The sequence below is a fragment of the Chelonoidis abingdonii genome, chromosome 4, assembly GCF_003597395.2.
Source record: "Chelonoidis abingdonii isolate Lonesome George chromosome 4, CheloAbing_2.0, whole genome shotgun sequence".
NCBI classification, from domain to species: domain Eukaryota; kingdom Metazoa; phylum Chordata; order Testudines; family Testudinidae; genus Chelonoidis; species Chelonoidis abingdonii.
This window is the reverse complement of record NC_133772.1, coordinates 7,761,508-7,772,471: the sequence shown is the minus strand read 5'-3', so window position 1 is coordinate 7,772,471 and position 10,964 is coordinate 7,761,508. Positions and strand designations below refer to the sequence as shown.

Below are 10,964 nucleotides of genomic sequence, written 5' to 3'. Positions count from 1 at the left end.
TTTTTCCATGTCTCCCTTTCTTTTCCCATGACCTCTGTCTCCACATCTCTGTTTGCATCCTCTTTGGCTCACTGCTCACTCTTCTCTCTGCTTCCCCCACCCCAGCCTGTCTGCATGTCACCTCCCCACCCCGCTTGTTTGTCTGTCTCTCTCTGTGTCCTTAGGATCCTGTGGGTGGCATTGATCCCCGCCGTTTGCTTCCTCCATTTTCCTCTCTCAGCTCAGTGGGGTCTGCAGCTAGCTCCCCTGTTGCTCAGAGATGTGGAGGCAGTTGCTAAGAGACAGTGCCACGTCAGTACCTGGCCCTCGAGGAAAAAAAAAAAAAGATCGAGAGAGAAAGGAGGAGGAGGAGGAGATGGGGAAAGACCTGGATGAATTAACAGACTCAGCAGCAGCTGCTGCTGCAATTCAAGGAGAGACTCTGCCATTCCCTCCACTTGTCTCACACCCACTCCTCTGAAGAGAGGGATGGACAGATGCAAGGATGGACAGGGAGAAGGGCAAGGGGGAGCTGCCAGGGGTGCTGTCTAAGGAGCCAGAAGCCACCGAGGAGAGGAAAAGGACAGCTGCTGGGCTGAAGAACATGGGGATGCCCAGGAAGAGGGGAGATACTTGTCTGCATCGCAGCTGCTTTGGGGATCTCCTTGGGCCGGAGTGAGTATCTGGCTTGTGCTAACTGGGCGGAGTACGGGGGTAGAGGAGAAGGAGAGGGGGCTGGGAGTGAGTGTGCAGGCTGGGTGTGCGTTTGTCCTGAAGGCTGTGCCTTGAGGACAGGATGTGGATGGTGCAGGAGGGTGAGCAGTGGCTGCGTGGCGGTAGGTGTGCTGGGGCCCTAGAGGAGAGCGGCATCTGCCTGAGAAGTGGGGAGCAGAAAGCGCTGGAGGGTGGACTGGTGAGCGGCTTTCCTGCCGAATGGAGTGGGGCTGGCGGAGGTGCTGTGTTGGGGAAGGGGGAGGTAGAAGGGAAGGCAAGGCGTGAGCTGGAGCACAGGAGGGCGTGTCCCCGGGAAATGCGATGGACAGAAAGAAATATGGCCAGACGGCGAGTGAGACAGAAAGGGAAGGAGACTGACACTGGGAGAAAGAGACTGGAATAGTGGAGGGTTCTTCAGGTCACTGATGGGCCTCAGCAGGGGTGGAAAGTGGCCCACGACTGGAAGAGCAAAGGGTGGCATCAGGGGCTTTTGCAGAGCCTGAAGGAGGTCCAGGGTTTGGACATCAGGCAGCCTGCAGGGCAGGATCCAGAGGCACTGGCAGAGCTCTGGGTGGAGGCCTTGGATTGAGAGAGTAGGGGATGATGCAGAGCAGGGAGGAGCATTGCCAGGGTGGTGTGGGATCCAGGGACTGCCAGAGCTGCTGGGCAGGACTGAAGGATCAGAAAGGTTGACTGAAGCTTCATCTCAGTATTAGGCTCTTGCTTTGCCCTTGGTAAGTCGTGCAACTTGAGGGTCTTTTATCCAAGGTCAGTGAGGTTGGAGCCCCATTTCTTTAGCTGACTAGACCTTTACCTCTTAATCCATGCCTAGGTTCGTGGGGCTTCAGCAGAGCTGCATGTGTGTGAAGCGAGCCCAGGGCAGGGCAGAACTGAGGGTCATCAACAGAGCAGGGCTCAGAGGGGAGCTCAGAGTGGAGATAGCAGAGGGCTGCAGGTTGAGATGGAGAGGCAACGGCAGAGCCATGGCTGTGGAGGGGACCCAAGGCTGGAGAAGTAGGTCAGAACTGAATGGCACTGACAGAGCTGAGTGGGGTCTATTGCTGATAAAAGCAGGGGGGTGTGGTAGAAGAGAGTGGGACTGAAGCACAATGAATAAAGTGAGAGGACAGAGAGATGCAGACAGGCGGTGGAGCTGAACAATAAGTTCAAGAGACTGCAAGGTGATTCCCTGCCGTTCCCTCGTCTCCTCCCATGGCTGAAAATTGAAGTGAGACAAATTCAGCCTAGGAGTAAGGTGCACATTTCTAACCGTGAACGTAATAAACCATTGGAACAATTTACCAAGGGTCATGGTGGATTCTCCATCACTGACAATTTTTCAGTTAAGATGGGCTGTTTCTCTGAATGCTCTACACTAGGAATGATTTGGGGGTCATTCTCTGGCCTTTGCTAGACAGGGTAGGGTGACCAGATGTCCCGTTTTAAAGGGACAGTCCCATTTTTTGGGGACTTTTTCTTACGTAGGTGCCGATTATTCCCCACCCCCTGTCCCGTTTTTTCACAGCTGCTGTATAGTCACCCTTGATAGGAGCTCAGACTAAATGATCACAGTGGAGATCTGGCCTTAGAACCTATGAGTGTATGAACATGCCGGCTGGTTGATAATCTTGTTGCTGAGTCTTTGATTTCTCTGTTTCCTTGGCAGGCCATGCAGCTGGAGCCCTGTTGCTGGCTGCTGGGAGGGAGACTGGGAGTGAAAGATAAACTAGCAGCTGATACCCCAGGACTCCAGCCCCCTCTCTTTCCTCCTGGAATCTGCTCCCCCACCGACATCCCAGTCCCACAGGCCTCTCCCAGACTGCAGAAATCACAGCCTCAGAAAGGGCTAGTTTCCAGTCTTAGTTTTTCCTGATTGTCCCAGGCACAAGCCACCCAGGGAGTCTATACCATTGGGCTGAAGTTAAGCCTCCAGAATTTTGACCATCCATGTGAAGAACCTATTATCTGGATTTCAAATGCCGTTCCTCTGTTCAGGCACTAGAGACCTATATGACTCCAGGAAAAGGGCCCATGGCTCCTGCTGAATCGGAGCTGGATTCGCTTTGCAACTAAAATAGACCTTTGGTTTCAGTGAGGTTAAATTCCTTGGCTTGGCCCCATCTCAGTTTCAACAAGACAGAAATTCACTCCCTGCAGACAAATGCGTGAAAGGGAAGGAGAACATTGTTTTCATGGGCTCAAGCCATTGTCCCAAGGGTGCTGATGAACTGGAAGAAAAAATCCCTGATTTTAGTTGCTTTCCTCCCATTTTTGATCACTTGAAGGACCAACAGAAGGGGTAGACTGATGGATACAGCTATGTTTCTTTTTGCTCTCCACTTCACACCCTTTAAAGGGTGACGAATAGGCTACTAAAGCGTTGTCTGAGGAGTCGGGACCTGTCGTTCCAGGCCCACCCTTCACGGCGCATGGTGTGCTACTGACAGTGGCCTTGGCATGTGATAGACAATGGCTCTAAAGCCTGGCCTTCCCCTGCATCCAGCATGTAGCCACTTTCGTGCATGAGTGACTCCCACTCCTTGTTCTGCCTCACTGCGACATGTTGCTCGTGACCAGCTAAAATGGGCACAGGCTGCACTTGGCTGTGGGGAGAGGGGCCCGTGTCCCGCCGCTCCTCTGCCATGCTCCTGACACCTTTCCTGATTGCCATGGCAATGGCCGTCTCTGAGGCCAGTGCCAGCTGCCCTGTCCTCTGCACCTGCCGCAGCCACATTGTGGATTGCAGCGGGCAGCGGCTTTTCTCAGTGCCCCCTGACCTGCCCCTAGACACTAGGAACCTGAGCCTGGCACATAACCGCATCACCACCATCCCGCCGGGCTACCTTACCTGCTATGGGGAGCTGAGGGTGTTGGACCTAAGGAATAACTCCCTGACCGAGCTGCCCACCGGGCTCTTCCTGACTGCCAAGCGGCTGGCCCACCTGGACCTGAGCTACAACAATTTCAGCCTCGTGGCCGCTAATATGTTCCAAGAGGCCAACAGCCTGGTGAGGATTGACCTGAGCCACAACCCGGGTCTGCGAAAGGTGCACTCCCAGGCTTTCCGGGGGCTAGCCCAGCTACGTGACCTGGACCTCAGCCACGGGGGGCTGTCCTTCCTCAGCCTGGAAGCCCTGGAGGGTCTCCCGGGGCTGGTGACTCTACACATTGGTGGCAACCCCTGGGTGTGTGGCTGCACCATGGAGCCGCTCCTGAAGTGGCTGAGGAATCGTATCCAGCGCTGCACCTCAGGTACGTGGCACAGGGTGGGACCGTGTCTGAAGGGAAAGGCCTCTGTCTCCTCCCAACACCAGCTAGAGGGTCAAAGGCAGGAGGCCCAGATCCAGAGAGGAACCTGTTCAGACTCCTCTACAGGGGGCGCAGAATCCAGTCCTGGTGTTCTGCTCTAGTGAACTGCAATTAGAGGCCACTCCAGGAGGCACTCCCTGGAGGTGTAATCCCAGAGTCCATTTCAAGTGAAACTGGATGGGCCCTCCTAGAATAGCACAGTAGAGGCTGCAGGTCAGGATCGAGGCACGTTGGCAGAGCTATGTGTGAAGAGAACCCAGGGCTGAGATGGAAGGAGGCTGTAAGTTGGGACTGACAGGCGTGAACAGAGCTGTGTGTGTGGGACAGGGGGGAGCACAATGCTGGAATAGTAGGTCGGGATGTGGTTTGGGGCCGAAGAGCGTTGGGATAGCTGTGGGGGGAGCCCAGGCATGGAATAGCAGGGCAGGCTGCAGGACTCGATTAAGGAACGTTGGCAGAGCTGTGTATGTGTCAGGAGACATGGACTGGGATTGCTGAACGGTTATGGGAGGACATAGGGTAGCGGGATCAGGCATAGAAGAGTGGTTGCTGCAGGGCAGGAGAGAGATGCACCGAACTGGGTGGGAATGGACTCTGTTTGAACCCACTGGTCTTGTAAGATGAGGCTTTGCCTATCTCTGTCTTTGCAATGGCAGATCCACAGTCAACAATGGGACCCCATCAATCTGCATTTCCTCCTTGTCCTCCTGCCCTCTTTTGATTCTTGTGTTATTAGTTAGTTCCTGTCATTGTTGCTGATCACCCAAGCTGCCGACTGCAGGAGCTGTGGTGGGAGCCGCAGTAGACCCTGGCTCCATCTAAACACTCTCTCTCAAGTCTGAGGGTCCCTTAGTCCTGCTGATCCTCATTGCATTCTCCAGTGAGCCCTTTGATTGAATAACAGCAGCAATTGCTGTGTAGGGCTCTCTCCTATCCTACGTTTGATAAGATTTCCCCACATGGAGAACTTCAGGATAATAACACACTTGAGTCTGATGCAACATCATTATCTGGTGACCCTGTCTCATGGAGTCATAGAATATCAGGGTTGGAAGGGACCTCAGGAAGTCACCTAGTCCATTATGCCATTTGGAGACTAGTGATGGGAATGCATTGTGCAAAGGGGACATATTGTTGTGACATTGTAGTTCTAGTGAATTTATCTAGCCCTATCAGTTTTGCACCCGTCTGCCTAGTGTCATGGCACCAGGGCCAAAATTATCCCAAAACACCCAATAATTTGGAACATCTCCAATTTTGGGTGCCCAGTTTGTGTCCCTGATTTTCAGAGGCAATGGACACTGCAGTTCTCATGGAATTTAAGCAGAAATGGAGGTGGAAAACCAGGCCCCATGTATCTCAAGTTGAGCACCCAAAACCTAGAAGCACCAAAACTGAATGGACACATTGGAGAGTGACATTATGAGAGTGCCGTGTCCTGACATAATCACCCTTGAGTTGCATCATGGTGATGTTGAGCTAGGTTGAGTTCCATGACCTCATGTCACAGTTGGTTTGGCAAGATCTCAGCTTTCAGTGCTACCCCATGGTGATGTTACACTGCAACACAGTGTCACAGCCTTGGCTACTAGTGACATGCTGTGACATTACGATGGAGGGTTATGACTGGCATTGAGATGCAGTTGTGCTGCATCATGACTACGTTATGAATGTCACCACAGCAACCTCTGACTACCCCAGAGGACAACACTGAAATAGGATCATCATTACCATCCAGAAACTCCAGGCAGGAGAGAAAGCTACTAACAAGGATTATACTTTGTGCCTTTCATTCTAAGATCTCAAAGCCCTTTACAGAAGTAGGTGAATGTTATTAGCCTCCTTTTACAAACGGTGAAACTGAGACACAGAGTGGCTAAGTGACTTGCCCAAGGTCACACAATGAGTTTGCATCAGAGCTGGGAACAGATGGATATTGGACCTACTAAGAGCCAATGTTACCTGTGTGGGGTAAAGGGATAATTCCTGTGTATAGGATGTTCTCCTTTCTCTCATCTACCTGTTTCTCATTGCAGATTCCCAGCTGGCCGAGTGCCGGGCCCCACCCGAGGTGGAGGGAGCCCCCTTGTTCTCACTGACAGAGGAGAGTTTTAAGGCCTGCCACTTGACCTTGACGTTGGACGATTATCTCTTCATTGCCTTTGTGGGCTTCGTGGTCTCTATTGCCTCCGTGGCCACCAATTTCCTGCTGGGCATCACTGCCAACTGCTGTCACCGCTGGAGCAAGGCCAGCGAGGATGAGGAGATATAGGTGCACGGTCCTGGCCAAAGTGCCCTTCCCCCAACGGCTGGGGAGATGCCGTTGAGAGCTGGGGCTGGCTGGCTGTGCTCCACCACGATTCGTGCCCGGTGCTGTCACAAGCTGCTCCATCCTCTATCCGCAGCTGCAGCCGGCTGGGGATACTAACTCATCTCTGTTCCCAGTCCCTTCTGATCCCCCAGCTGCGGTGCCCAGCGGGGCAAAGCCTGTGAGACAAGGAGATCTAGCCGTGCCTTGTACTAGCCCGTTCACACTGCCGGCAGCATTGGAGACAGCCAACGAGGCAAGACCCAACGTCAGTCGCAACACAGATGGGCTGCCACAACCCACGTCGGTCGCCAGTTCTCCTCTCCACCATGTCCTGCACACTCATATGCAATATCCACCTCCATACATGCACCCCTTCTGTGCCAGCTCTTGCTCCACATCTGCCTACAAACCTAAAATGAGGAGTTGGGCGGGGGAAGGGAATATATATGGCAGACATCAAGTTGATTTGCAACAGCCGTAGCTCTCCAGGGTTGGACAGCTACAGCCCATCAGTTCTGTTTGTGGCTGTGGGGACTGTGGCCATGGACACTGTGGTATCCAGGGTTGTAGTACTGAGACATGGCATCTCTGAGGGCCAGAGAGGCAGGTTTAACTCTGAGGAACAGTCCCACCTTGAGACGTACCATTGTATGGTTGGAGGAGATGCCAGAGCAAGAGTCTGCTGTTTTCTAATTGGTCCTTGGCTAGATGGTCATTGGTGTTGATGGAGATATGCCTCTGAACGGTTCTCTAGATGCAGAGTCGAGAATTCAATAGGTCAGGGAGACTCTAGAGTTTGAACTTGGTCTGTCGCTCAAGACTAAGGGTCAGGGCAGAGGTGAGGTGTACTGGCAAACCTGAAGGGGCAGTGTGAGATGGAGTAACAGGGAGGCTGTGGGTTAGGACCGAAGGGTGTCAGAAGAACAGGTGGGGGACCCCAAGGCTGGGACAGCAGGGGGGCCGTGGGTTGGGACTGAGGCACATTAACAGAGCTGTGGATGAGACGTATCAGCAAAGCTGAGGCTTGGGGGGAGACCAGCGCTGGGACAGCAGAGGGCTGCAGGTCAGGCCTGATGGGCATCACCAAAGCAGTATGTGAATGGGAAGCCCAGGAGTGGAATAGCATGGAGACTATAGGTCAGAATATTAGCAGAGCTGTAGGGGGAGCCCAGAGCACTGGAATAGCAGGCAGGGTACAGTTGGGATTAAGGGGTGTTGGCAGAGCTGGGGGTGGAGAACTTGGGATAGCAGGGGGGGCTGCAGGCTAACACCGAGGGACATGAGCAGGGCCTAGGTTGTGACTAGAAAGCTATGCCCCAGAGGAGGGTTATGGTGCAGTCTCAGGACTGGAACAGCAGGTGGTGCTGCCAGTCAAGTTAGAAAGTGCTATGACAGTGCGAGGGGCTACTCTGTACTGGTGCTACCCACGTAGCTCTAGCTGGAGCGCACTATTTCTCCCTACTGTGGACACTGAAATTGCAGATTGAAAAACAAACATGCTTTTAAAAAGAAAGTGAGAGACCATCTGTTCTGCCCTAGCAACTGCTCCTCTTAGTCCGTCTGTCTCCACATGCCTTGAGCCTCTGGCATTAGCTCCCCCACCCATCCCTCCACAGTGGGTAAGTGGTTATTAGCCTTGCATTACAGATGCATAAACTGAGGTACTGAGCAATTGGTATGACTTTCCTAAGGCCACATGGGCATAGGTGGGGAGAGAACCCAGAGTCCCTAGCTCCTCCGTGCTAACCCCAGCACCCACAACCACTCCCCAGTAACTTAGCTAAGAACTGGATCAACGCGACCAAGAGCATTTGGGGACAATGGCTCATTTTTGGGACTAGCTCCACCCAACATCAGCTGCCACTGGCAAAGTTGGGTGTAACTTTACTTTCGGAAGGACAATGCAAATAAAGGACACTATAGCCAGTGCTCCCAGTGGAAAAGCCTATCACCATGTCTTAGAGAACGCTGTGTGCTCTGATGTATAGCCAACGTATTTTGACACTTGTATATTTTTTATTTTTGCATAGAACTAGGACCAAACCTGGTGCCAAATGCCACCCGAGCTTTCCAGATTATGTCCTTTGGTCTTGCCAACACCGGAAAGTAAGGAGGCTAAAATCTGTCCGTGTGGGACAGATCCCTTTAAGGAGTTGGTTTTTACATGGATGGCAGAAATCTCTGCAGCTGATCCAAACAGGGCTAAGAAGTGAGAAGCCTTTAATCACAGGGTAGATTTACATTCCATTGTCATTCACACATAAACCTGGGCCCACAGAGGTTCCGGTCATCTAGCTGTCAAGAACTGGAAAGAGCACACAGGTAATGTAGCAGTTTCTCATCAGAATCATTTGCCCTCCCCTAGCCTTAAGCCCCCTTAATGGATTTCCTACACGTCTTAACAAAATGCACTTCTACTCTGGAAAATGACAATGTGAGAATGACACCTTCTGACTCAGCAGATCTGTCCCCTAGGTGCATCAAATCAGCCAGTTTTAGTTGTTACGATAAGCTTTGGCTGTGCAAAGTCAGTGCACGATCGATTCAGCTCCACAAAGGAACTATCAACTTACTTTGGTAATGCAGACATGCCTGGGTGGGTGATCAGTAGTGGGGGGTCAAACCAGGGAACTCTGGATCATCTCCTTCCAGCTCACTTAGCCATCCCATTTATAGCAGCCCCATCAATCTCTAATTAACCTAGTCACCACTAGAGGGGAACAGAGCCCCAAGTTGAACAGGCATTGCTTATACTTCTCTAAGGTTAAATACTCATCTGCCCCCCGTTACTGTAGTACCTGAGAACCTTGCAATCTTTAATGTACTTCACAACATCCCCGTGAGGCTAGGAAGTGGTATGGGTGGGAAGCTAAGGCAACAGGAGTTTAAGTGATTTGCCTAACATCAAAGAGGACTTGAGTGGCAGAGGAGGGAATTGAACCCATATTTAGTATATTCCTTATGCCACTCACTCTTAAACTGAACTTCACACCCTTCGATAATCTGTACGTTATTCTCTAATAACCAGAAACTTCTGTGCTTAAACTCTGTACCATTCACCTTTTTTAAAAACCCTTGATGGCAGTGGGAATGGCTCAGAAGTCATTGAGTCATATGGTCCAAAGGATTGTACTCACTTCTCAGACATGTGAAGAAGCTAATCCATGTGGCTTCTGAGGGAAGGGTAGGACCTCCTCAAAGAACTAGCAAAGTTCCAGAAGAAGGGGAAATGGGTTCCAAAGAAACAGAAGCCAACAAGTAATGCAGGTCGGATGAAAGGTGCAAGGATGAGAGGGGGCTGAGATGGACAATGAAACAGATCCAGAGGGGGGACATAGAGCAGAGAATCCCGGAGATCATCCATTGATCCAAGAGATTGAGGGAGCCAGGGGATGAATTCTGGAGTGAGGGCAAGGAAAATGAAAAGATCCCAGCTTGACTCTTAGATCTTAGAGAGGCTGAGCTTGCGGAGCTGGCAGTCAAAGAGCTGATAAACTGAGCATGTGACACATCCTCGCCTTGAAATTGTAAACACAGACCTGCCCTCCCCACCCATACAGCAATTTTCACAGAGACACTTTCCAGAGTAGACCTGTACCTTGAGCTTCATTTTTTCCTGTGTGTTCATTGCATGTAGGTACAGTACATTGTGTATGTGCGTGTGTGTGGTTTAACGCGTGCCAAACACAGATAATCGGCTCCTGGCTGAGGGAAGGAGCAGCTCCAGCTCCTTGCATGCCTACTGCTGTCACTCCCTGGCTGCCGTGTCTGAGGTCTCCTCCAGTCCAAATGCAGAATCAGATGAGCCAGAACACAAGGGATATTTTTTTCACACCTCTTGAATTCTGAATGGGCCTAGGTCCCAATGCCCAATGTCAAGGGGAGTCTTTGATGTTTTTGCCACATGACAGCGCTAGAGTTAAGACCCTCACCACTGAGGGAATTGCTGGCATACCTTGGGGACAAACCTGGTTGTCTTCTATTTTTAAACAAACCTTTTGCACCCAAAAAATGGCCTTTGTTTCATTATTTTTAATCTGCTAATTTCTTACTATTGTCATTAAACCTGAAAACAAGACCATTTTGATTTCAAGTGTTTTCTTTTTTTCTCTCTTTTCCCCCAATTTTTTCAGTGGCAAAAATCAAAAAGGGAGAGGAAGAGAAAAAAACCTTAAAAACCCACACGCTGAAGAAATGAAAAATTTCAAACCCCTAAATTGCTCTACAAATTTTATATTTTTTTCAAATTTTATTATCATTTTCAAAGAAATCTAATAATAGACATTTTTAAAAGGTTTTTCTTCCTTTTATCCTTTTTGCTTCCTTCCTCCTCCTCTTTTTCAGTGGGAAAAGAAGGAAAACCAAGGGGAAAGGTTTTTTTAAAGGTGAGGAAAGAAATCAAAATCAAAAACATTTTTAGATCCAAACATTTTCTACAAAAATGTATTTGATTTCAAAATTTTGCATTGTTCTCAAAAAACCCAAGAGTTGAATTTTTATTTTATTTTTCCTTTTTACCTCTCTCTTTCTCCTCCCACCTTTCTTCAGTGGGAAAAGAACGAAGAAAAGGAGGGAAAACAGGGTATGGGGGGCGGGGAAGAGTAAAAAGAAAGGAAAAACAAAAGATTTTATATTAAAAATGTTGCCAAAA

General features: G+C 50.5%; 1 protein-coding gene across 1 annotated transcript; it reads left to right on the top strand.

The window, feature by feature from the left end:
• Window positions 1-336: 336 nt before the first annotated feature.
• On the top strand, window positions 337-10,111 carry LRRC55 (leucine rich repeat containing 55). The gene is made up of 3 exons (XM_032785942.2): window positions 337-654; window positions 2,360-3,945; window positions 6,039-10,111. Exons 2-3 carry the CDS (start codon window positions 3,276-3,278, stop codon window positions 6,272-6,274), a joined length of 906 nt encoding a protein of 301 aa, XP_032641833.1. The 5' UTR covers window positions 337-654; window positions 2,360-3,275; the 3' UTR covers window positions 6,275-10,111.
• Window positions 10,112-10,964: the final 853 nt, after the last annotated feature.

Bases quoted from the DNA above. Each gene is read 5' to 3' on its own strand.
- LRRC55 (XM_032785942.2), top strand. From the start codon at position 3,276: ATGGGCACAGGCTGCACTTGGCTGTGGGGAGAGGGGCCCGTGTCCCGC. The intron at 3,946-6,038 runs GTACGTGGCACA...TTCTCATTGCAG, and splicing joins TATCCAGCGCTGCACCTCAG to ATTCCCAGCTGGCCGAGTGC.